Genomic DNA, 27078 nt, shown 5'->3' with positions numbered 1-27078 from the left:
ACCTGTCTCTGCCTCGCTTCTCTTCTCATTTTGATCAGGGTCATTCTTGCCCTGGAACTTTGTATCCATCCCAGTCTTGACTTCACAACAGTTCATTTGCCAGTGCCTTCCATGTGTTAGGATTAGGGGTGAGAGCCACCGTGCCTAGCCACATCTTCTAACCCTCTAGGAACCACTAAAAAATAAGTACACAAAGCCAGAATTTAGGGTCTCCGGTCTTGCCAAGCCAAGCCAAGCCAAGCCAAGCCAAGCCAAGCCAAGCCAAGCCAAGCCAAGGGACCCAGATACTTTCTTTTCCTTTTCAGTTTTCCTTTTGTAAAATAGGAACAAACACCATAAAAACCCTATATGCCAAAGTTGACGAAAAGTCTAACCCAAATAGAGAACCCTGGGACACAGTTAATTGACAATGTCGTAGCAGCAGGACCACGTCATTAGAAATCTTGAGAACAAAGAACACCCACTGCTAAGCCTTGCATGGTTCTTTATCAAGAATCCCCCTGTGGTAAGTCACAGACACCTTCTCCTAATGGATATGTTTTTCAGTGTGTTTACTATATACCAAGTGTTATTTCAAAACTTCATTTTTGAGATGAGGTTCACATTCTAGTCCAGGCTGGCCTCAAAATTAAGGTGATCTTCTTGCCTCAGTTTCCAAGATCTAAAAAAATTTACCTGCCTATAGAGCCATTAAAGCTCAGGGTTGTTTTATGAAAATTAGTTTTAAGATAACAACCCAATTCCAGCACTTGGGGGGAAGAGGCAGGCAGAATTCTGTGAGTTCAATGCCAGCCAGGGTCATAGCGAGCTGAGTCTCAAATAGACAAAAACAAAAGCAATAAGTAAAAACTAATCAGTGGCGCACACCTTTAATCCCAGCACTCGGGAGGCAGAGGCAGGAGGATTTCTGAGTTCGAGGCCAGCCTGGTCTACAAAGTGAGTGCCAGGACAGCCAGGGCTACACAGAGAAACCCTGTCTCGAAAAACCAAAAAAAAAAAAAAAAAAAAAACCAAAAAAAAAAAATACCGAATCAGAGGTTAGGAAGGAGAACTAACTAAGGTAAAATCTACAGCCTGAGATTATTTTTTTTAATTATATGTATGTGACATATGCATGTGTGTAAACATACATGTGTTGGGTATTCATCTATGAATCTGTTGATCGGCTAGCAGCCAGCCGGTCTCAGTTATTCTCCTATCTCTAACCCCAGAGCCCTGGTGTTAGAGGCTTGTGTGTGTCCTTTTTTTCCTCTGGCACCGGGGATTTAAACTCAGGTTGGAATGGCTGCACAGACAGTACTCTTAGCCACTGAGCCATCTCTCCAGCGGATGTCCTTACAGCCCCCACTCCTGCCTTAAGCAAAGCTGTAATTAGCAGCACTGTGAAGGTGAGGTTGATGCCTAGAAATGAAAACTACAGTTGAAGCCTAAGTCAACGGAATGCTTTTCCTTCGCAGCACCATGAATGCGTTCAAGGAGCACTTGAATGTTGTCTCAGGCAAAACAACACTGGGAACCAGATTTTTGTGTAGAATTTATCTTTTAAAAAGTTAGCCTATTTTTATTTTATGTGTATAAGTGTTTTATGTGTACACATCACATGTGTGCCTGCTGCACATGGAGGATAGAAGAGGTCGTGGGAGCCTGTGAAATTGGAGTTACAGGTGGCTGTGAACAGTCACATGGGTTCTGGGAGCCAAACTTGGGTCCTCTGTAAGAGCAGCCAGTGCTCTTCACATTGCAGCTGTCTCTCCAGTCCCCAGAATCTACCCTTAAACTTTCAGAACCAATGGATTAAAGTTGAGATGCTACAGTCAGGCTGAGGAGAAGGTGGGAATTATTAAAGGAAGAGTTTGCTTATCTTCTGGACTGTGATTTTACTTTCCCTGCTCCTAAAATCATGAAGCCACCTAAAACAATGGGTAGTGACATCATTTCTAACTTACAATTGCATATATATATATATATATGTGTGTGTGTGTGTGTGTGTGTGTGTGTGTGTGTGTATGAATTGTCATGTGGCAGGACTGCTGCCCGACACCTTGGCACATTTGCTTGTCTTTCTCCCTCCAAATAAGCATACCCGTGGTATTTCCTTTCTCATATCGACATAGTGATGGTCTTTTTCACATAGTATAGATGTATTCCCCCCAAACAAGGGGATCTTCTTCTGTAATCACAGAATGATGAATAATGCCATGGAACTGTCATGGGCAAAATGCTCACAACTAATTAACAGACCTTTCTCAGACTTCCGCAGCTGTGACACTGTGTCAGTCAGACGAGCATAGGGACAGCATTGGGCTCTGTTGTCAGATCCTGAAAGCAATCCCTGGCCTGGAGCAGCTTCTCTGCCTTCATGAGCTCTTGTTAACACAATATTATTATTCTGTTCAAAACTCCAACAGGTCAGTTATTCTGTTGCATGCATTTCAGTTTGAGGTTAGTTTTCAGTTTAGGTTCTTATTAAATTCAAGGTTTGCATTCTTCGGAGGGGTGTGGGAGCAGGAACAGAACAGAAGTCTCCGTGTCTCCTTTCAGTACATAGTGTCTGGAAGAACACAGTGTTTTCTGTCCCCAGGAACACTGATCCTGACCCCTCAGGTAAGCTGCTGTCTGTAAAGTCTAGTCTATTTTCTCCCCATTTAAAAATATGTATTATTGGGGGCTGGAGAGATGGCTCAGCGGTTAAGCTCACTCTTCCAGAGGTCCTGAGTTCAATTCCCAAAGACCACATGGTGGCTCAGAACCATCTGTAATGGGACCTGACACCCTCTTCTGGTGTGTCTGAAGACAGCTACAGTGTACTAGTATACATTAAATAAAAATATCAATCAACCCATCAATCAATAAATCGTTTTAAATGCATCTGCATCATCATCATCATCACCACCACCACCACACTATTATTATTGCATGGTTTGGATGTTTGTGTTTATGTCAGAGGACAACTTGTGGAAATTGGTACTCCTATTCTACCATGTTTGGCTTGGAGACTGAATCCAGGCTGTCTTTACCTGCTAAGCAATCTTTTATATTACTAAGCTTTAAAAAAGATGTTCTGAGATTTTTTTTTTAAGTTTTAAATTTTTATTTAATTATTTAAAAAAATCTTTATGTGTGTGTGTGGGGGGGGGGGTTTTCTGCTTGCATCTTTGTGTATGCATCATGGTGTGTTGGATGCCCAAACAGATCAGACCTCCTGGAACTGGAGTTACAGATAACCGGTTATGAGCCACTGAGTGGGCTCCAGGAACCTAACTTAGGTCCTTTGCAAGAGTGACAAGTGCCCCTACCTGCTGAGCCAGCTTTCTAGCCTCTGGTTTGTTCCTTTGTGTCGTACACACCTGGTTCTGTGGCATTCTGTCTGTTACAGTGCTGTGTAACCATTCATTCACATTGCTCTGTAAGCGTCTCTGTCTGCCATCCACAGAGACTTTTCCAAGTCCACTTTCTTTAACGTTTCTGAGATGACAGGCCAAACTCTTCTTCCTTGAAGCTTCCCCAGAACTGATTCAGGTCCTGGGACTGGAGACTGAATCCAGAGCCTCACGTATATCAGACAAGCAGTCGACCACTGAGCTACACACCCTTAGGTACAGCTGGTTCTTTTTGTTGCTCCTAGAAATCCCAGAAGGGCTCATCTTCCTGACTGATATGATGACACAATGAAGGTTAGCATCATGAACTCCTTCTTGCTCCTCTATCTTCTCTGTTCCAAACTGTGTGTCCATAGTAGACATGGCTGAAAAATAAGTAAGATGCCTTAAACTGCAGCACCAGACTTGGGAAATATTTTGTTTACACCCCAAACTCTCTTCTTTCTATAGTGTCTATGCTAGAAGTCTTTTCTTTAGATGTGTGAACTTTACTGGAAACCAGCCCCTGGACACTACAATTTCACTCTCCATTCAATTTTGACTGCTTATAAAAACAGAATCTTAGGATATTTGTCTTTTTTTGTGTGACAATTTTGCTTCCTATAGTTTTTTTGTTCCAGTTTCATCTGTGAAATTGTCACTGGCAAATGTGTGCCGTCCCTCTTCATTTTATTTTTTTTGTACCGGTATTTTGCTTACAAGCATACTTGTACACCACGTGTGTGCTGTGATCTTGAAGGCCAGAGGAGGGCAAGAGATCTCTCTGGACTGCAATTACAGCTGATTGTGAGCTGCCATGTGGATGCTGGGAACCAAACCCACACCCTCTATAAGAGCTGCCAGTGCACTTAGTCGCTAAGCCTCTTCCCAGCCCCCAAACATGTCTTTTTTTCTTTTGGTATAGCACTCATGCTGTACCTATGCTGACTTTTAAGTCCTAGACTTCTGATTTACTCTCAAGTTCTGGGGTTACAGGTCTTTATCATCATGCCTAAACAATAAAATGATTCATGGATCTGCAGATGTTATTAGGGTGTTATCTGATTGGCATGTGTCAGAATTTCCTCTTTCTTAAACCTGGGAATCTGGAGGAGAAAAGACCAAATCCACTGTTGTCCAACTAAAGCAATCTATTTGGGGGTGAATCTAGAGTGGCCAGCCAGCTGACTCACCCCAAGTCAGGATTTGGGAGAGCAGCCCCTTGAGGTCCTTTTTATAGGAGAGTGAAGGTGCTCACACAGACGACTGTTATACACTGTTAGAAAGATGCAATGAAAGGGAGGAACAAGGGGAGGGATGCTCATCTCGTGAATGTGGTCACAAGTTTAGTGTAGAGGTTGAAAACATGTTTTGCAGCTTACCTAAAGAACAAGAACTTGGCAGGGCAGTGGTGGCGCATGCCTTTAATCCCAGCACTCGGGAGGTAGAGGCAGGTGGATTTCTGAGTTCGAGGCCAGCCTGGTCTACAGAGTGAGTTCCAGGGCAGTCAGGGCTACACAGAGAAACCCTGTCTCGAAAAACAAAACAAAAACAAACAAAACAAAAAGAACAAGAACTTATTCTTTTTTTTTTTTTCTTTTAAGATTTATTTTTATTTTATATATGTGAGTACACTGTAGATGACTTCAGATGCACCAGAAGAGGGCACCTGATCCCATTACAGATGGTTGTGAGCCACCATGTGATTGCTGGGAATTGAACTCAGGACCTATGGAAGAGCAGTCAGTGCTCTTAATCATTGAGCCATCTCTCTAGTCCCAGGAACTTATTCTTAATTACAAATAAAAACCCTAACTTGCAAGGACTTAACATGAGGCAAATAGAATTTATTCTTTAATTACAAACAGAAACTTTAGCCTGCACAGGACAGAGGAACTTATTCTTAACTGTCTTTTTTTTTTTTTTTTTTTTGAGACAGGGTTTCTCTTTATAGCTCTGGCTGTCCTGGAGCTCACTTTGTAGACCAGGCTGGCCTCGAACTCAGAAATCTGCCTGCCTCTGCCTCCTGAGTGCTGGGATTAAAGGCGTGCGCCACCATGTCCGGCAATAAATTGCTGTTTTTTTTTTTTTTTTTTTTTTTTTTTTTTTTCTAGACAGGGTTTCTCTGTGTAGCTCTGGCTGTCCTGGAACTCACTCTGTAGACCAGGCTGGCCTCAAATTCAGAAATCCACCTGCCTCTGCCTCCCGAGTGCTGGGATTAAAGGCGTGCGCCACCACACCCGGCTTATTCTTAACTGTCTTAACTGCAAACAGATCCCCTAAGCTGCAAGGTCTATTTTCCCTGTTCTGATCTCCCATTAACTTGAAAGGTATATTGTCCATTTTGATCTCACAGTATATATCAATTTGTATGATAACCACATTTTGCTTATTTGCTTATATGTTGGTAGATATCTGGCTCCTTTCACACTTGACTATAGTGAATGAGGTTGCTGTGGATATGGAAGTACAAACATCTCATTTAGACACTGCTTTCAGTTCTTTTGGACATATACCATTATTTCTATTATTATTAGTATTATTAATTTACTTTTTGGACACAGGTTTTAATGTAGCCCAAATGTTTTCTATTTCCTTTTAAGTTTCATAAAGCAAAACGCTTTGAGACTATATAGAATACCTTGCTGTTTCGAAAAAATCATCAATTGATTCATACCTTAATCAATTATTTAGGCTGCCAAGTGGCAGTTTTCTTGTATCACTCTGCCTTCATTTATGCGTTGGCATTTTACTACAGGTAAGAGAGTTCTTCCCCTTTATTTATGAATATGGACTCATTCATGTACTCTGGGGACATTTTATTGTTCTGAGAAATTCCTATGTGACTGTTCAAATTTTGGGGATACGCGGTGGGCTTCTGTATTTCTTTGTCATTCACTATTAAGCAAAAGGAGAGGACAAAATGACTTCCCTAGATGGAGATCACACCTTGGGGTCAACTCTCTCATTCAGTCAGACTGGCGCTTTTTTTCCAAGAAGTTCGGTAGAGTTTCCTGGATGGGAGCCACGTCGCAAACTACACATCCCAAAACCCTCCTAGGACAACGTCATCACGAAGCGCCGCGCGCCGCTCAGGCTGTGGACTCTGGAAAGCCGGCTGTGACGGCTGCAACATGGCGGACGTGCTGAGCGTTGGTGTGAACCTGGAGGCCTTTTCGCAGGCTATTAGTGCCATCCAGGCGCTACGCTCTAGCGTGAGTAGGGTCTTCGATTGCCTTAAGGATGGCATGCGCAACAAAGAGACGCTGGAGGGCCGCGAGAAGGCCTTCATCGCGAACTTCCAGGACAACTTGCATTCCGTCAACCGGGACCTCAAGTAGGTACTGGCTGAAGGGATCGGGGTTGAGGACCCTCCTGGCACCTGTCCCGCCCGGATCCCGCGCCAGTCTGCCCAGTCACGGGCCTCTCCCCTTTATCCGTAGTCCGCTGTCACTTTCGCTCATCTCAGGGTCCCTGTCAGCCTCTCAGGGACTCCTTGTCTCCCGTCCCGTTACCTAGTATTCATTCTGTTGGCCATTTCGTCCTGGCTGTCATCTGTGGTCCTCGATTCCCGCTGTAGTGGTCGTATTCTGATGAGGAAACCTCTTCTCAGGAGCTTTCACTTCGTCGATCTTACCAGACCTTTCCCTTGGGCTCCAACACATCGGGCCAGCCTCCCCATCAACACTGTCCCAGGCCCAATTACGTACCTCTCGATCCGATGAGCTCCAGTTCCCATCCTCAGAGCCTAGAATTCATCAGTTCCACCTCACCTCATTCTCAGACTACCTCCGTTACCTTTTGCCTCTTTCCATTTCCCCTCCGAAGCCACCTGCTCCTCACTGCCAGTCACCATCATTCCTTTTGTTTAGCCCTTTTCTCGGGAGATACAGTCTTACATCTATTAGGATGTTTAAGAGGAAGGATTTATTTAGGTTCAGTTTCAGAGGACTCAGTCCACTACAACGGGAAAGGAATGTTTGAGCAGGTTAACCCCTGATAATTGGGGATTACATATTTCCCTCACAAGACTCCTTTTACATCATTAGTGTATTAAGACTTTGCTGAGAGGACATTACTCAGATGCCATGCATAGAAGGCACTTTGGATTTTAGGACAGGGATTCTCAGGGTAACAGTCTTGGTTGTCCTGGAACTCAATTTGCAGACCAGGCTGGCCTCAAACTCAGAAATCTGCCTGCCTCTGCCTCCTGAGTGCTGGGATTAAAGGTGTGCGCAACCACACACAGCTTAGTAGACACTACTTCTTTGCCTGAATTTGTGTTTTCTTCCTGTCTTAGAAGTTAGAATGAAAGGACTTGAGGGCGCCCCCCGCCCCGTGTTCCACCACCCCCCCCCCCACAGGGTTTCTCTGTATAGCCCTGGCTGTCCTGGAACTCACTCTGTAGACCAGGCTGGCCTCGAACTCAGAAATCTGCCTGCCTCTGCCTCCGGAGTGCTGGGATTAAAGGCGTGCGCCACCACGCCTGGCTTGGACTTGAGCGTTTTACTTCTGCAATTGAGCATTTGGTGATCTGGTCAGGTTGGGTCTCCTCTCTTCCATCTCATGTTCCTCTATAGTGCCTGGTTCCAGCTCAGGGCCTTCCATGTGTCAGGCAGGCAACCCCCCAGGACTCCCTCCACCCCTCAACTAGTCAAGTAGGATGGAGGAGGAAGTAGTGAAGTGTTGTGTGCCTTTCCTCCCCCGTATTCCACTCCCTTAAACTACACACATACCTGTTCTGCCAGCTTGAGTATGGCATGCCCCCCACCCCACTCCATTGACTCCCCCGAGGGGGGCTTTTTTTTTCCCCCTAAGGCAGAGTTTCTTTTTAGATCAGGCTGACTGATCTCAAACTCACAGAGATCCCCCTGCCTCTACTTTCCAGGATTCTACTTTAATCCCTGCTGGTGGGATTAAAGAAGTGTGTCATCTCTGCCCTGCTTTCTAATGGGATGTCACAGCCCTTTGTCACTTTAGAAACTTTAGTAATGTTGATATTTCTTTGACTTATTAAATGTACAGTAGTGCCAAGAAGGTGGCTGAAAATTTGAGGTTGGATGCATCATGGGAGTGGTTCGCAGTGTCCTGCTGGCTGCTGGGAACTGGCTCCCCAGAATGCGTGATTTCACCGTTCGCCCACTTTCCCAAGCGTCTCCCTAGTTTTCTTGCTAGACTGAAGTGAGCTTGTTTGACACAGCCCCCTTGATGGTGTTTATTTTATCTCTTCTTTGTTTTGCTAAGCTTTGCCATCTGTGAAGCACTGTGCACAAATCTGAAATGTGAAATGATAAATAATCATGATTTATTCAGGTACTTGCTGCTTTGCCAAATGGAGTGATCTGCATGTGGGTCCGAACAAATCCTGAATGGGAGGCAGTGTTAGACTCTACTGCAAGGTCCTAAGCATCTTCTGCTGTGGATGAATCAGAGTTGTTACCTCCCAGTTTTTAGGGAACCTACAGCTTCCTTTGCAAAGGAACCTTGTGCCCTTAGGTTTGTTTTGCCTCTGGAATGGCATGAGAGGGCTAACCAGGGCTTCACAGAGAAACAAAATATAGCCGGCTCTTGCCATTCCTGAGGGAAAACAAATTTAAGGGCACAAAGAAGCTCTAAGGTTTTAAATGTTGGGATGTAACAACTCAGATTCACCCACAGCAGGAGATGTTCATTTTGTCTCACTGTGTAGCACTGGAACTCCCTATGTAGACCAGGCTGGCCTCAAATTCACATTGATACACTTGCCTCCTCAGTGCTGGGATTAAAGGTGTGGGCTACCATGACTGGTTTGGACAGGCATGTTTGAGATTAGAACTCCCCAGTTAGGCGTTCTCTTGTTTGTCCCTAGGTTTTTGTTTTGTTTTGTTCTGTTTTACCTTTGCAAAACTCTTCTTGAAAGATGTCCGAACCGGGCGTGGCGGTGCACGCCTTTAATCCCAGCACTCGGGAGGCAGAGGCAGGCGGATTTCTGAGTTTGAGGCCAGCCTGGTCTACAGAGTGAGTTCCAGGACAGCCAGGGCTACACAGAGAAACCCTGTCTCAAAAAACCAAAAAAAAAAAAAAAAGAAAGAAAGAAAGAAAGAAAGATAGATGTGTGATGGTCTTGTCTTGAGGGAGTGAAGTGGACTCGGGTTTATGTAGCTTCTCTCTTTACTTTCAGTGAACTGGAACGTTTGAGCAACCTGGTAGGCAAGCCGTCTGAGAACCACCCTCTTCATAACAGTGGGCTGCTAAGCCTGGATCCTGTGCAGGACAAAACCCCACTCTACAGCCAGCTTCTGCAAGCATACAAATGGTCCAACAAGGTAAGGGGCTGCTGCAGATGGAGCTGACTGAGCAAAACCCAGTGTTTCTCCCAGAACTGCGAAGAGCATGAGAGGAGGTTTTCTTTTGCATCTGAATGGGCCATAGAGTTGGAATTCTAGGCTTTCCTGTAAGTGATAGGGAATCCTAGATCATGTATACTTAGCCTGGAGATTGGGTAGTTCTATAAGAGCGGCTTATAGAACCCTGGATGGTGCATACAATGTGCTACAGTGTGCTGTGGTGTGTGCCGTTTCGCCTGAGGAAGGTGCAACTGTTCTAGCTTCTCTTGCTTAGCAGGAGGTCCTGACTCCTACAGTTTACAGACTGGCGATGGAAAGGCTTAGCTGCTCACAGTGTTTATGGTCTTGTGTTGTCCAGCTGGGAGAGTATCTGGAGAGTGCTATGGGTTAGATTGTGCTCCTCTTTCTCCTGACTCCATATGCTACAGAGTGTGGTTGTCTGGTGTTTGATTGTGTGGGCAGGTCCATGGCGTAGCCCTCAGGAAAGTTGGAAAAGGAGAACTGAGCAATAGTGTGAATCACAGGAACCACTGGGCTTACAAACCTGGAAGCAGTGTGTTTACCTGAGTCTTTGTCTGTCTGCTGTGTGTTGTGTGTTTTCCTGCTGACGGGAAGTGGCACGTTTTGGGAACAGGTTTAGAAGCCTTTCTCGGTAGCTGCTGAGACCTGCTCTTGTTTGTGAACTGCTATGCTCCCCCCATCCACCCTTCACCCTCTGCCCTGGTTCTTTCCCTCTCATCTGTCTTGGTGACAGATGAGCCTTGATAGATTTTATGGCATTTTTTTCTGTGAATTTCTGTAGTAGGCTTATTTTAGTATTCTTTGGTTTGAAGCGAGTTGGAGAGTCAGAAAGATGATTGTCCCTGGGGGACTAAAAGAACTTGGACTCTGAATATATTGATTTAACCTTTAAGTCTTTCCCCCCAAACTCTGTGGTGCCAAGTGTAGAAACCTGGAGTTCCCTGGAGTTGGAATTGGTCAATACAGTGCTTAGGGAGCTCCCTGGTTCGAAGCTGAGCTCATGTGCTCGCTGAGTCTGTCATTCAGGTGCTTCTCAGGGCTGGCTTGCTTTGGTTGCTCCGAGACTCTCTGGTGGGAGAAAGCATAGTTCGTCATCTGCAGGTTTGTGCATCCTTAGGCCTCTAGCACTCCCAGTGACTGTGTCAGGCTCTGTGTGATAGGTGTCCTTGGGGAGGGTTAATAGGATCCATGGGTGGAGTCTCAGCTTGGCTCACTGGAGTGATTCTCCTTGGTGTTGGAGACGGCCATTTTCCTAAAAGAAAAGTGTATTAGTCTGTTTCATTACTGTAATGAAAGACCTGAGTTAGACTCACTTTATAACGAAGAGTGGTTTAGTCAGGACTTGCTGTTGGGCAGGTGCCGCATGGACCTGACGCTGGTGAGGACTTTATGGAAGACAGTATCCGAGCAGTGGGTGAACGTGTGGGAGGTGCAGATTTCATTGTCAGACAGGGGTCAGAGAGGCTGGCGTCCACTTGTGAGCACATGTTCCAATTGACCTCAGGACATGTCTTATTAGGTTCTTCCTCTTAACAGATCATCACCATGTTGGGGACAAAGCTTGGAGGGAGCTGACAACCCCCACTTAAACATACCCAACCAGAGCAGAAGGCACCAGGCAGAAACAGTGGCAGGTGTCTGCTGCAGGTGCTGAGGCTGCAGCCCCAGCCTTCTAGGCTGCCCCGTGGAAGCTGGTTTTCCTGGGGGTGTGCCTGGGATCTGAGCGTGAGTGTGCCTGGTGAGTGGTGGAGCCTAGCTGGCCAGCAGATGCATGGCTGGACTCTGTTTTCATTTGACCCCCAGAAAAGCCTGTGTTTGGTTGAGGAGATCCTGTTGCTGTGTCACATGGGTAAGAAGCCTGAGTGGCAAGACGGAGACATAGTGACTGGCCTTACATTGGAGTGATGGCAGTTTATGCTTGAACAGAGCTGCTTTCATAATGTAAGGAAATTGGACTGTTTGCCTATGGAAACAGGAGTCCCTGGCTCTTGCTTTTGTCTCAAGGAGAGGAAGTGTATTAAGGAAAGTAAACCCGTGTGTGGACCTCTTGCCTCAGAGGTGCTACAGGTTAAAACAGTCATGGAAGCTTGTCATGGAAAAACTATATATCCATGTCTCCTGTAGCCAGTGGGGGGGGCTTTGGAGGATGCCCCTGACATGTGGTGATGTGCCATAGCATTCTCCCACTAGTCTCCTGGGTCATCAGAAGGAGAAGCAGCCTCATGGGTTAGAACCAAGCAATTGAAGTCCAGGAAACTGACCTCGTCGTAGCTCCTAGCTGGACTAAGGTTTGAGGTAGTTTTTGGTTTTGTTTTTTTCCCTGAAACTTGATGGCTCAGTTTTGCTTAAATTTTCAACTTTAGAAAAATATTTCTCCCCTTTGGCCACACCTTAGGAATTTTCTTTTCATTTTGTTCATACTTTCTTTTTTTAAGAAGCCATTCAGTCTGCATGCATCTCCATGGTTTATGAAAAGGTAGGGAAGACAAATACATGGTATGTGGGTCTTCAAACGTTTGTTCTTCTTTGGGTAGACATTACTAATCAACTGTTGCATTCTCCCCTGCTAAGGTTCTTTGTGGATTGGCTCTGAATTGTACAGATGGTCTATGTTTGGGCACCTACTGCTGGGCACTTCAGGGGAGGGCTGAGGGAGCCTTACCTCTGTAACAGGACTTGATGTCTAGTGTGGCTGTTACTTATTTCTTCTGCACCCCACTGAGGGAAAGACAAACTAGAAAGAGAAGAAGATAGCTAGCATGAGGGTGCCTTTTGTACATTTCTTCAATAAACCCAAGAAGTAGCCTTAAGGAAGAAGCCAGTGTTCTCATTTCCAGCTGTTGACATGCAAGAGGCCATGCATTAATTATGTGTTTTTCTTGCTTCTGTAAATGAAAAGAGATTTTAATTTCGAAAACAGTCCATTCATCATTTTATCCAAGGAATTTAAACAGTGTGAGCAGTAACGTGTGAAGGGAGTTGGGTATCTTGCCCATGTCAGCTTTCTGCACTGTTGCTGAGACTGGAAAGGACCCTGGAAAAGGCTTTGACACCACCCATTATGTGGGGACTCTATGTGCAGTTTGCTATAGAAAGGTCTTGTGCATCTTCAATGACTACTTATTTTCTTTGTGGGAGTTTTCTTAAATTTTGTAAAGTCAGTTGGAGTCTTAATTACATGGTAGTTGGCATAATTGTTAGAATAACACATTCAAAGATTAATGTAATGAAATGGTGTCAAATCGCTGTGGGCAGCACTTTGCCCATGCTGATTCGGGGAAAGAGCTGAGTGTTTTACTTGGACGCACCTATAGATAATTGTTCCGCAGACGGGTGACAAGCTCTCTTGATTTGGGCAGGAAATAATTGGCACCACCGCTGTCTCTGCTGTAAAGTAGTCAGAACAGCCTTATGTCACTTGATGTGCTTAGACGTGAGGGAGACCAAGCTTATCCTGAAGGTCACTTTCTGAGGAGTCCAACCTGTCACCAACCAGGCTTTGGATTTTAGACATTGATGCTATTCATTCTTGTGACAGAAGGCTGCTTTGTGTAAAGTCCTCCATGGTCCCAGTGGGGTTTGATCCCAGGAGCTCATGTGCTGAAGTTAGGAGCTCCGCAGATGCTGCAGTCCCTCATGTAAAACAATGCTGTATTTGCATATATCTAAATGTATTGCCTTCTCCTCTTTTTTCCTGTGCTTTTGTAGATGGGTTCTTGCTGTGCTGTCCAGGCATCCCTTAAGTGATCCTTCTCCCTCTGCCTCCTCAGAGGCTGGGATGTAAGCATATGCCACATGCCCACCTTCTCCCCGAGTGTCACATGATTGCTGGGTCATGTGATACTGGGCACACTGAGTTTGCTATGGGATGGCTGTTGCACGGTACTTTGCAGGAGATAATGACAGGGAAAGTCTGTAGACAGTCAGTCTAAGAGCAGTATTTTCTACTAGGAGTTAGTTGAATTGGCAGACTCACAGATAAGAACTAGGGGAGAGCTCACAGTATCTGTCTAGAAGAGCCAACCATGACTTTGCCTTTCCTTGGCGATACTGAGAGTAACAAAGATTGCAACTACTTGAGTTGGGAGAGGCTGACAGAGCAAGACACTGCTCCTCCCTCCTCCTCCTCCTCCTCCCTTTCCTACTTTTCTAACATCTTTACGTTTTTGTTTTTGTTTCTTGCTGTAATAGCCAAAAGTCCTTGAACTTGAAACCCTGACATCAAGGCAGCCTGCTGGGGCTCCACTACCCTGAGGTTGGACCTGTGCAGTCCTGGATGCTTGTTTTCCAGTCAGGCTACCTGGGTTCTGATCTAGTCCTCCACTCACCCAGTGCCTTGTCTAAGCTAAAAATGTCTTCCTGAGTGGGGGTGTCCTGACAGACAAGACACCCCCAAGAGGCAAGAACTAAGTTTCTGTCCTAGTGTCGGTGAGGTAGAGATAATGTCAGTAGAATGCCTTCCTTGGCTGTTGGTGCTGGGTGTAGCTTAGTAGTAGATCATCTGTTTTGGCATGTGAGGGGCCCTGGCTTTCATCTTCTGCTGGCAAAATAAAAATAAAAACTGTCCACAGCTAACTCACACATAGTAAGTGTTGAGTGAATGGTGGCGGTTGTGTTGAGCATATAGTAGTGTGCACATGTACGCGCATCTGTGGCGTGCAGCGGCACTACTGTGCGCTTACGTGTGTAAGCTCCAGGCTGTGAGCATCTTGGCTCGCGCCATATCCCATTCCCCGAGAGCGTGAGACTAACCTTCCTGTTTTTAGCTCCTTAGCAAAGTTGGACGTGTTTCAGAGATGACTAGGAGTTCTGAGTAATAAGTAGGGCTGGTGGTACCACATTCACAAACAGCTTTGAGGAGAGACACCCAGGGCGCTCTACCTCCCTGCCATTGCTTCCTCTCTGACAGACAGCAGGCCTCCCACCATTGACATCGGTATTGACTCTCAAGTTCCTTGAAGTATCTGAGCAAGGATAGCAACCCTTCCTTCACAAGAGTGCAGGTTAGTCTGCGGGTTAGTTCTTTCCTTGTAAGACCTGGGGTGTGGAGTGAGGGGTTGGGAGTTTGGCAAAGGGTTGGGAATTGTGAGGCATGCCTGCAGGGAGAGAGCCTCCTTAGAAGAAGCCACAGGGAGGAGGAGAAGGCTGCAGAGTTCAAGTATGCTGAGTGACTATAGAGGCTTCGTCTTGCCTGGAGATGCAGTAAGATGTCTGTCACAGGGTTTAGAATTGTGACTGCTCCCATGCTCCTCAGCTGCAGGAATGCTAAGGGTCCACCTGTTTGAACACAAAGGCTGATTTGGAAAGAAGATTTGGATTATGTCCATTTTGTCACTGTCATTTATGACCAGTTGAGTTGTGTGCCCTCCTAGGCAGCTAATAGTTCAGAGTTGTCACCAGGGTAAGACTAACTCATCTGTGGTGACTAGGTGGTGAGCTGTCTCATGGCTCTGATGGCCTTCCCTTGGCTGCCTGAAAGGTTGGGTGGGATGTGCTCTGAAGGTCTGCTCTGCCTGGGCTGGAGAGGCTCAGGGGCATCCATGAAAGCCATGGGTAGGGAGGAAAGGGCCCCTGAGGGCTGGAGAGGATCTCTCCTGTTCGTCACTTGTCCTGGAAGCTTCTGAAGCACTTGGAACTGAGTCCACGCTCCAAGTGTCTGACTGTGACAGCCCTTGAGGGCTCCTGGAAAGTGACCTCAGGAAGCTTCTGCAGTGGTGGCCCTTGCAGTGCGACTGTGTGAACGCTAATGAGTTGGGTGATTCCCCACACTGGCCCCAGGCCAGTCCAAGGTTATTGCTCTGATTAGCTGCAGTGTGAGAAAACAGTTACCTTATTGTTGTTGGAATCTTGTTTGTGACTCCCTGTGGTTTCTGTGACTCAGAGGGCTGGCCTACCGATGGGCAGCTGCAGCTTTGTAACAGGCCTGTGGCTTTCTTCCTTTTCTTCCTCCCCACCTCACAAGTTTGTTTTTTGCAGTGCTGGGGATGGAACCTGGGGCCTTAATGCATGCTGCTCCAGCAATCTGCCCTGCCCTGCACCCCCAGCTCTGCTAGCCTTTCCTGACGGGGCCTCTTCACTCCATCCTGTCCACCCTCGCTCAGGCTTCTGCTGCTTAGCTCAGTTTCTCACAGGATTCTCCTATCTAGTGAACTTGTATCTTCAAACTTCAAGGCATGTTATCTGCCATTCTCCTGCCACTGTGCAGTGATGCCAACCGCTGAGTTACCACTCAGAGCACTGTGGCCCCAGTGTGCATGGATCTCACTGTGTTATCCCACCTTAGCTTCTAGGAAGTGGTCCTGGCAGTCTTGTCTGCTGCTATTGCCATGATGGTGACTTGTGGTGTGTGGCACAGGGTGAGTCTGCTGCCATCCGTGGTCTCCAGGTGGGCACACACTGCTTCCCTAATGCCCTCCTTAGTCCTTCCTGTTTCTTCTCCCTCCTGCAGAATATAAAACAAAAGGTTTTATTATGGGAAATTTCAAGAGACATGGAAATAAAAATTACATAACTCTTGTCATAGCTTCAGTTGACAACTTGACCTACCTGGCAAGGAAAAGGGAACTTTAATTGAACATTGCCTCCATCAGATTGGTCTTAGGGCATGACTGTGGAACTTTTTTTTTTTTTTTTTTGGTATTAATAATTGATGTAGGAGTACACTGTGGGCAGTAGCATTCCTAGGTAGGTGGGCCTGGGCTGTATGCAAAAGGTAGTTGAAGCTGGACAATGATGGTGCACGCCTTTAATCCTAGTACTTGGGAGGCAGAGGCAGATGGATCTCTTAGTTTAAGGTCACCTTGGTCTACAAACCAGGTTCCAGAATAGTCCTGAATACATAGAGCAACCCTGCCTTTGCCGGCTGACTGTTAGAATTACTAACATGCACCCCCACACCCCAGCAGCACTGGAGTGTTTAAAGCAAGACCAGACACAGTGTCCCGTAGTGTGCACATTCTTCAATATCCAGCTCTGGTTTTGCCCTTGCCTGCCCCTCTTTGGCCAGTTTCATCTTCTAAAATGAATGCAGTCTCCCAAGGACCTTTGCACGTGCTCTTCTATCTCATGCCTCATTTCTTTCTATGGAAAAGTCTTAGTCACATAGGCTCCTCTTGCTGTTCCTTGTCTGAAAGCCTGCTGTGAATCCAGTAGGTGCCCCCTTTTGTCCACTGTTGCTTTTATCCCACTCTGTTGGCTTAACCACCTGTTTGACAAGACAAAGCCCAGGTCTGCTTTGGGCAGTTACTGAAGCCCTTAGGGCCTAGTGTGCTGGACTCTCAGTGGACTGATCTCCTAGAGCTGTTCTGATCTCTGTCTGTTTGCTGTGCAGATTTCCAGTGTCTCCACCCCAGGGCAGGGCTCAGTGACATTTCAAGTAGTTATTTCTATTGGCTCCCTCTCTATGTGCAGGAACCAAATTAAACTCAAGGAACCCCCCCCCCTTTAGATTGTATCTTCCCCTCACCTTGACCAGGAATGCAGATTTCCTGTGATCATTAGAGAAGAACTGTGGGACGAGGTGTGGCTGTGGGAGCAAGCACCTTCTACACCTCTTGCATGGCCAGCCACTGCTCTCGGAGCTCCTCCAGGCTTCTCCAGGCTCCTTGAGGCTGGGCTCAGGATTCTGCCAGATTGGGGAGGTGAAGCTGTTTTTGCCTCCTGATCTCTGTGCTGTCCTTTGGCTCTGGGTCTTGCACTTGACCTTTCTCCCAGTGTGGGCATTCCCTTGCTGCAGTTACTCATTTGTTTGGGAGGCATAGCTCACTGCAGTGCCCAGGGCTTGGGGAGGCTTGTTGCTGGGTTCAGTTCCTGCCATTGCTGGCCATCACTGGCCATTGCTGGACCGGGCTTCTTCTTGCTGACTTGACACTAAATAGAACTTGTTGATGACTAGCAGGGTTTGGCAAACTGGAAGCTGAAGCCATGACTGTGCTGAGCTGCCCACCAGCCCTCTGCCTGGGGTGCCTGTGGCTTCATGCATATACCCCTCCCTCCTGTCCTATAAAGATCAAGCAGGTATAGTCTCACATGTCATTGTCCTTTAGCCTTCATGTGGCTGCACTGATCACACTGTATCACGGGGTGTCCAGTTGTGACCCTTTCTCCAGGGTTGGATACCTAGCATCTGGTAGATACTTGGTGACTGAGCCTTACCCTGATATGTTTTCAAGAAAACTCAGGGCTATGCTTTTTCAGCTGAGCATGAGACCTCAAGGGCTCAGCTGTCAGGTATAATATCATACTCATCTTACAGGAAGTAACTTGCCTTGTGCTAACCCTCTTCGTGAGGCCAGCGAGGGAAGCTGCCCACTGTTCGGAAGAGCAGAGTTGCTCCTCACTGCTGAGGCCCTTTCCCCTTTAGGTAATGTGACAGCAGTGGTCCAGCTCAGGCCTGGGCGTGGTCGGGGATTGCCTTGACTGTCATGGACAGAACAGCCACAGGCCCCTCCTCACTAGAAAGGCAGCAGTTCTCTATTGCAGTGAGCTGCAGATACATTAAATTGAGGGTCTTAGCAAGTAACCAACCTTCATGCTGGGGATCTCATAAAGGAAGACAGGACTGCCCAGTGCTTCAGCTAACCTCCTGTCATGAAAGGGGGCACTGGTGAACGCTGTGCTAGAGAAGTGCCTGACCCTCCTGTCTTTCTTTGCACCAAGAATCAGAGCATCCTGAGTGGCTCTTTCCCCACGCAGGCCTACCTGAGGTTCTAGGTCAGAGAGTGGTACTGTGTTATTTCACTCAGGAGGCTCTGACAGTTGGCCATCTGACAGTGGTGGCCACCCCCAGCCACCATGAATGGTCTGGGCTCAGCTGTCTCCGTGCCTGTATACTGTTAGAATCTGCTGTGTTCTGAGTGTCTGGGTGAGAAAGTGGCTACACTTGTAAGTTGTTGAGTCATAATCATTTTCTAATGGAGGTCAGAGCGCTCTTTGTTAGGAAATACCCAACCTGCTCAGAGCAGATGAATTGATCCCCACTCTGTAGGCACCTGCTGTGTGGGCACCATGCTAGACATGGTGAGTGAAGGTGATAAATACCCTGTCTGGGGTGCAGCTCGCTAACCTAGCAAGAGTGCAGTGTCCCACTGCTGGGTCCCAACTTCTTCTCACACTTTTGTCTTTAGCCAGGAGCCAGTGCTGTGTACCCCTTCCCTGTATGGTTGCTCCACATCTGCAGGGGAAGCCTTCCAAAGCCCAGTGGAGCTGAGTTCTGCTACCCGAAGGAAGTGTCATACTTTTCTTGTACTTAGAGGTGGCACAACCAGACTAGTGTGGAGTTCTGGTTCCTTGTGAAGTTCATGAATGGGAGAGTTGCTCTTTGTAGTAGATCTGAGAAACTTCAGCTTATTTTCTCTCCCTCTCCCTCTCCCTCTCCCTCTCCCTCTCCCTCTCCCTCTCCCTCTCCCTCTCCCTCTCCCTCTCCCTCTCCCTCTCCCTCTCCCTCTCCCTCTCCCTCTCCCTCTCCCTCTCCCTCTCCCTCTCCCTCTCCCTCTCCCTCTCCCTCTCCCTCTCCCTCTGTCCCTCTCCCTCTCCCTCTGTCCCTCTCCCTGTCCCTCTCCCTCCCTCTCTCTCCTTGTTGAGCCAAGAGCGTTTGCCTCTTTACTTGCAGCTTTATAGCTTTTTTTTTTTTTGGATATCTGAATCAGCAGCATCTCTTGTGCTTTGCTCTCTTACTCAATGAGCACAGCAGTCACCCTAGGTAGGTAGCATAAACAGTGAGGACTATCCTCATAAACAGGCTATCCTCAGGAGAGTGGCCACAGTTCTGTATTAGTTATATTTATATTGCACCATGCACCATGACCTAGACAACTTATAAAAGAAAGCATTTAATGGGGCTTGTGACGGCAGAGAGTCAATTGTGACAGAGCAAAGGCATGGAAGCGGGGCCAGCTGCCTGCTTACATCTTGGTCCGTCCATAAGCAGGAAGCAGAGAGGACACAGCGGGAATGGTGGGAGTCTTCTGAAACCTCAGTGCCTGCACCCCTCCTCTAACAAGGCCACCCCTCCAATACTCCCCAAATAGCTCCACCAACGGGGGACCAGGTATTCAAACATAAGAGCTTATGGGGGCCATTCTCACTCACACCACCACCACCACCACAGTTTTACCGAGAATAGCATGTAATGTAAATCTTATGACTTATTTACTTCTAGAATTTTCTACTCAACATTTCCAGACTGCTGCTGATTGTGGATAACTGAGACTATGGAAAGCTGAGCTATAGTTATGGGGATGACTGTATTTTCATTTGAGTCTGTTTGGGTCTCCTTTAGATGCTGGGAGTCCTGAAGGGGAATCTTGCTCATGTGTCCACTAGCCTTTTGTCCCAGTTCAATCCTCTACCCGGGGTCTCCAGTTGCCCGACTGCCCATCTGCTTCTCCATCCAGCGATCCACCCAAGGGAGCTTTGTTGGCCTCACTAGTTGTGTAGTGTGTGTGTGTGTGCATGTGTTGTGTGTTGTTTGTGTTCTTGTATGTGTACATGTGTGCCCCTGTGTGGAGGCCAGAGGGTGTTGTTTCTCAGGCACTGCTCACTTTTTGAGCTTCTCCCACTGGCTGGCAAGTAAGCCCTAGGAATCTTCCCCAGCACTGGGATTACAGTTACCATTTCTGGCTTTTCAAATGTGAATTCTAGGCATGAAGCATAGGTTCTCATGCTTCTAAGCCAAGCACTTTACTGACTGAGGCATCTCCTTGGCCCTGCCTTCCCATTTAAAATTACATTTTATAATTCAGCCTGTTTCCTTGAATTGAATGTATCAATTCAAGCCACCATGTCATCCATAGCTTCTAGGATAAGCTGGACTCATCTGAGCATCCAGAGAAACTGGACTCTCAGACTCTCCAATGAACAGGAAGTAGTTGGGCCACCATTGAAGGATTTTGTGTGCAATTCTAGCTGTGAGCTCTCAGCTGCTGCTCCAGGTGCCTGCCACCATAACTTCATACCACCATTCTGGACCATAACCCTCTGGAAGCCCCAAAGAAACAGGAGTGTGCTTTCCTGTTTAAACCACTGGGATAGTTTCACTGTCTTCTTGCACAGAGTGAGTCTGAAGACACTTCTTTTCCAGGAGGGAATGCACCAAGCACAGGATAGGCACATTGTAGGCACTCAGTAGGTCTCCGTTTTCTTTCCCTCCCTTCCCTCAGTGTTCCCTCAATGACCCTCAGACTCGGGTGGGGCTGTCTTAGTTATTTTTCTTTTTTCGTTCTTTTTTTGGTTTTTCGAGACAGGGTTTCTCTGTGTAGCCCTGGCTGTCCTGGAACTCACTTTGTAGACCAGGCTGGCCTCGAACTCAGAAATCCTCCTGCCTCTGCCTCCCGAGTGCTGGGATTAAAGGCGTGCGCCACCACGCCCGGCCTTAGTTATTTTTCTATTGCTGTGATAAAATACCATGACCAAGACAATTTATAGAAGGAAGGGTTTATTTGGGGCTTCCAGAAGGTTATGGTCCAGGATGGTGGTATGAAGGCAGGCACCTGGAGCAGCAGCTGAGAGCTCACGCTAGAATTGCAGACAGGAAACAGAGAGGGCTAATTCAGAATGGCCTATGTTTTTTGAAACTCTAAAGCCTGCCCCTATGACATACTTCTAGCAAGACCACACCTCCTAATCTTCTAACAGCCTTCAGCTGGATACCAGGTATTAAATGCCTAAGGCTTATAGGTGACATCTCATTTAAACTACCACAGTGGGATAACAAAATTAAAAAAAATAGCAACCTAAAAAGCCAGCAGTGGGTGTGGCGGCCTCCACTCTCAACCCTTTGCTTTTAACAGAGCAGCTGTGTTGGTTCTGCGTGTGTGCACTCAGTCATTGGGACTGTGGTGTTTTCACAGACAGAGCAACCACAGTGTCCTGCTGGCAGCTCACAGGCATCCTTGGCCACAACAGTGTACTTGGGGACCTCTGCCCTTGAAGCTCGAATGTAGTCATTTCCTAGCAGATGTGTCTCTCTCCTGCGGATGGTGCCTTTCCTGTTGTGACCTCCCCCTAGGAGAGAAGCATCTTTGCCAGTTGCTTAACTATTGTAGGCATGGCATGTCTTGCTTTCCAGGAGCAGTGTCACAGCCTTGGGGGCCCCTGGGAAGCAGAAGCTCCTCTGCCCAATCTCCCCTTCACCTTGGTCCTAGGGGAACATTGACAGTGTCTGCAGTTTTCTGTGGCCTCAGTGTGCTTCTCAGAGAGCCTCAGAAGGCACAGGAAGTGTTTGCTGCCAGGAGCAAGGCACTACTGCTTGTTAGCAGTCTCTACCAGCCTCCCTGACTTTCCTGTCTACCCCACACTGCAGCAGAGTGGTCTTTCAGAACATAGGTTTGGTAATATAGCTCTGCTAAGATTGGCTAAGGACTTCTTGTGCACTGACAGTCCTTGGCTGTCTCAGCTGTTCTCCAGCTTGGCGCCTGGTCACCCTGTGGTACTCATAAGCACCCTGATGTCCCATGCTCTGCTTCAGTGGACTCCAATTCCTTTTCTTTCTTCTTTTTTTTTTTTTTTTTTTTTTTTTTGCTTGACTCATGAGTCAAGCAAAAAAAAAAAAAAAAGAGTTCCTCTCTTGTGTGTTTGTTTAGAATCATACACTGGGAAAATTCTGACCCCACAGGCTGGGGTGAGATGCCCCTCTGTGAGCTTTTGCTACCTGCTCTCCCCGTGATGATGTCGTTATGACCTGACTCAGTTGAGCTCTAGGTACTGGACCAGGACTGGGGACCGTGCCATCCTGTTTGACCTTGTATTTCTGGTGTCCAGCAAAGCTCATCAGAAGAAAACAAACCAACAAGGACAACTCCTACTGGGAAAGTGGCATTTCATATCCACAGTTTTGAGAGACAGAAACGGGGAACCGTGGTAGGTCCTCATTTGTTGGTGGGTTGGGGGTCTCTGACAGCTGTAGGAGATCTGTCTTTGGTTTATGCATTCCACTCACGGGAGGCTTGCTGAAGGATAATGCATATAAGGTTGTTGTTGTTTTTAAAACTACTTTGGGGATATAAACAGAAGGCAAATTGTCTTGATTATTTTAAGGTAGATAGGAAAAGGACAGGATAAGGGTAAAGTAGAAGTTAAAGAAATACCATGTCTTAGTTAGGGTTTCCATTGCTGTAAAGAGACACCATGACCAGGGTAACTCTTATAAAACAAAACAAAACAAAACAAAAACCATTTAACTGGGGTTGGCTTACAGTTGCAGAGGTTTAGTCCATTATTGTCATGGCAGGAAGCATGGCAGCATGCGGGCAGATATAGTGTTGGAGGAGCCAAGAGTTCTCCATCTTGATCTGAGGGCAGCCAGGAGGAGATTGGAATTCCACACTAGACAGAGCTTGAGCATAGGAGACCTCAAAGCCCACCCCCACAGTGACACACTTCCTCCAACACAGCTAAATCTACTCCAACAAGGTCACACCTCATAATAGTGCTACTCCCTATAGGCTAAGCATTCAAACTCATGAATCTACAGGGCCAAACCTATTCAAACCACCATACACCTCATGAGGATCCCTGAGGCTTGCTGGCCAGCCAGCCTGGTCTGCTCGATGAGTCCCAGGTTAGTGAGAGATCCCATCTTAAAAAAACAAGGTAAGTGCTACCTGAGGAGTGACATATGATATCTAAAGTTGTCTTTTGGCTTCCACAGGTATGTACACACACACACACTGTAACAAAACTTAACTTGCAAACTACTATCAACATACATGTAAAAAACTTACTCCCCAAACAAATCTATAGATGTAGACATGATCCCTGTTCCATCAGTGCACCCCTTCTGGATCTCACTGGGCTGCCTAAGACCCTGCTGTAGGCTCAGGGCAGGAGCAACAGAAGTGTACTGCAGTAAGATGACCTCGACTTATTGGCCCTGGCTTCCTCTCTCTGCTAGAGAAATCATTTCCAAAGTTGAGGCTCATCCTGTGTCTCTCAAGACTTCGCCCAGGCTGCTTTGCGCCCATCTTTTCTTTTTCTTTTAATTCCTCTTAATGCTATGGGAATGGTTTTCTGTCAGAAAGGGTTTGGTATTGTCATTTAGTCGATGAAGATGGCCAAAGTATCAACAGCTGTTAGGAGATGTGACATTTCAGGATAATTTTCTCTGGAAAAAGGAATATTTCAAAATGTTGAAGTTGGAATCTCGAGCAATACATGATTGGCAGAGTGCATGACACTAGGAAGCACTGTATGAAGGCTCTGCAGGAGCAGGAAGCATGTCCTGAAGGTTCCACAGAGGCATGGCCACTGCTTTGGGGATGGACCAGCACACCCAAGCAGTGTGCAGTGCCTTTCCCCTGAAAGTGCCACTCTCCTGGCTGCTATTGGAGAAAGAGCATCCTGAGCTGGATGTAGTGTTTGTCACAGGGTCATGCTCTACCGTCTGGCTTCATGGCAGAGACCAGATTCCTCCTCATACCATTCTTACACTAATCAAGTCATGTCAAAACAAAAACAAAAACAAGTAGAGGTCAATATTTTAACTGCTTTTGTTAATGATTTTCTACCTTGAAAACGGACTTCTTTTCTAGTTCCTCAGGTAGCCCAGCAAGGAGAGCAAGTTCAACACGTGACCCTGGCTAGGCTGTGTAGCTCTGACTCTCAGTTTCCACATCTTTAACTAGGGGCATCATGGTTCTTACTGTATCAGGGCTTGGTGATGATTCCAGGAGCTAACACTGGTAAAGAATGGGCATGTTAGCTCTTACCAGTGCAGTGATGAGATGTGTTCCTGAATGTCTGTGCTAAGAGTGTTGACCTGTGTTACCCACAGTAGGAGCAAGGAGGTAGGGTGTGGGAAATCAAGTGTCCCAGGAACACCGTACAATAGATAGGATGCCTGAGCTGTGTTGGCCAAGGTATATTAATGGCTGTTTTCTGGAGGATTTATTTCCATCCATCACATGCAAATGGCTGTGGGAGTGCAGGCTGTAATGGACCTTGTGTTTAAAGTTTCTATTGTCATGGCTTTGCAGAGCCCCGCCTAGGCCCGCCCCTCAGATTGCCTCTCAGGTTCCACAGGTATTGTGTCTCTTCCTCCCATTAGCTGTCAGCTCTGATTTGGTGACTGTGAGGCCTGGCCTCAGAGCAGTTGGCAGATAGGCCTTAGGAGATGCTAGGCACTGGAGTTTGCCAGCACAATTTGTACTTTGATTAATTTATTTAATCTAACTATCTTGTATCAACCTGCAAGGATAATTATGCACAAATTACTGTTTAAAGTGGAAGCTTGTCTCCCCTCCTGAGCCCCATGCTGGTCCATGGTTCTTCACCGAAGTCTTTTTGAGAGTGTTTCTTATTCTCTTGTCTTCCCCGAGATACCGGATGCTCCGAAGTGAATACTCTAGTCTGAGTTAAAAGCTTTTGAGAAAAGCAAAGCACTGCTTTGGATTCTGATCCCGTTTGTCTGTCTCTCGGGCAGAGAACTGGCTCTTTTATCTTTGCCTGTGAGTTCAATTCCATTTTCTCCCAGCTGTAAGGTTTTGTAGCTGGCTGCTGCTGCTTCAATCTTTGAGTCAAGTGGGATTTTCAGAATGGGACTAGAGCAGGTTCCTATGTTCTTTGCAAGCATGGGGAGGGGCTGCGAGTAGCATGTGGGAGCACCCTCAAAGTTGGTTCTGTTTTATTTACTGCGTTTGCTGATTATAAGGCATGCCGTTCTTTTTTTTGTTTTTTTTGTTTTTAGAGACAGGGTTTTTCTGTATAGACCTGCTGGCTGTCCTGGAACTCACTTTGTAGACCAGGCTGGCCTCGAACTCAGAAATCTGCCTGCCTCTGCCTCCCAAGTGCTGGGACTAAAGGCGTGCACCACCACCGCCCGGCCATGCCATTCTTTTTTGTGCTGCTGTGAAACCACCAGAGAAAGCAAGACACGGCCAGATAATTCTGAGACCACCCCTCCCGTCCATGGTGGGAGACATTCCCATGTCAGGTTTTAGGATAAGTGAATTATGACTTATTGATGATGGGGGTTGGCTATGCAATCTTAGCTTTTTTAGGCAGTTTTACTGAAGCTGTGAAGATGTAGGTATTTTTGCTGTTGTTCTTCATTGACCTTCAAGTGAACTCCCAGGTTATAGAAAAATGAGCAGTGAGCCTTGCTTTTGGAGGTAGGAAGAGGGAGACCAGTCCCTCAACCAGCACACACACACACACACACACACACACACTCACACACACACACACACACACACACACTCTGCTTGAGAAAATGGAAAAGATGTGCGGTGCCTGTAGCCATGTGTCATGTCTGACTTTGAAATGAACACATTCGGCATGTCTTCACTTGGCTTCATAGAAGGTTTTTCCTTATAACATTTCTGTACAAGACTTTAAATTCTTGATATTAAAAAAGATTCTTGGGACTCAGCAAACAAGAGCAATTGCTTGGATCCAGAAGACCCAAGTTAAGTTCCCAGCACTCATATCAAGAAACTCAACAGCCTCTAACTTCATCAGGAAAAGCTTATCATTGCAGCTAGTTTTTCCCCAGGGCAGTTCTCTTGAGCCCAGTCTCCACTGCTGTCCTCAAGGAGATGCTGACAAAAGGGAGGTGGTAACAATGTGAGTCTGAGGGAAGAAACTTGGGAAGTCTGTTGATTTGGGACCACCTGCTGGAAAAGCCCTGTTCCTGGCTCAATTTGCCGGTCACTTGCTGGTTTGGTTTCTAGGAAACGAAATCCAGCCTTCTCATTGGCTTACATTTATGCATGTCTAAGTAAGGCTGGAGGAGGACCCATTGAAGTTACTCCTGGTTATTTCAGGCAGGAAAAAGCTGGCTGCAGGTGTAAGAGACCACTGGATCGTCATACATACAGAGTGTGGGTGTGGTCTGTGCCAACTGTGGTTCCTCCTGGACCACAAGCACTTCCACACCTTTGAGTGTGGTAACTCCATGTGGAAGTAATTGATAATAGTAGGGCGAATTTCCCACTCTTGTGTTTGACCTTTGTTCCCTAGGGACTTATGAATCAACTCCTTTGAGCATGGCAGTCCCTGTTGGTTTGCCAGGTGAGGATGCAGAGGGTCAGGGAAGACAAAGACTAGAAGCCTAAAACCAGACAGTACCATGGTGGAGGCCTACCTCCTCTTCCCAGACCCGCACCAGCCCTCTAACCCTGTTTGACTTGGTTGGCTTTGGATTCCATTAGGCATGCAGTCTGAGGCTCACGTTTACCGATGGCTAGGTCTTTTAGTAAGGGTTACATTCACTGGGCATTTATGGAACTAGAGGGAAGGCCATGTAGGACTCCTAATGGCAACTCCAATGTGGGTCTTGGCTTCTGGGCCTCATGGCCCCCGTCCCTGTTTCATTGTGTCTCTGTTGGCTTTTCTGTTTGTAGTGGTGGAACAAGGTTTCCCTGTGCTTCTGAGGT

General features: G+C 46.8%; 1 protein-coding gene across 3 annotated transcripts in view; it reads left to right on the top strand.

The window, feature by feature from the left end:
* Positions 1 to 27078, top strand: part of Med27 (mediator complex subunit 27) — a 214507-nt gene that overhangs the window by 33449 nt on the left and 153980 nt on the right. Inside the window, exons 1-2 of one of the 3 annotated variants that reach the window (XM_021149801.2) lie at positions 6473 to 6696; positions 9520 to 9664. In XM_021149801.2, the coding sequence (XP_021005460.1) occupies positions 6494 to 6696; positions 9520 to 9664 (348 nt within the window). In that variant the 5' untranslated portion in view covers positions 6473 to 6493. Of the gene's footprint in view, positions 1 to 6472; positions 6701 to 9519; positions 9665 to 27078 lie in introns of those variants that run through there. The other 2 variants (XM_029473615.2, XM_085835065.1) reach the window with 2 other exon arrangements.

This window comes from Mus caroli, unplaced genomic scaffold, assembly GCF_978045245.1.
Source record: "Mus caroli unplaced genomic scaffold, Mus_caroli_1 scaffold_2, whole genome shotgun sequence".
NCBI lineage: Eukaryota > Metazoa > Chordata > Mammalia > Rodentia > Muridae > Mus > Mus caroli.
The sequence above is the reverse complement of the archived record's forward strand: the minus strand, read 5'-3'. Positions and strand labels throughout refer to the sequence as shown.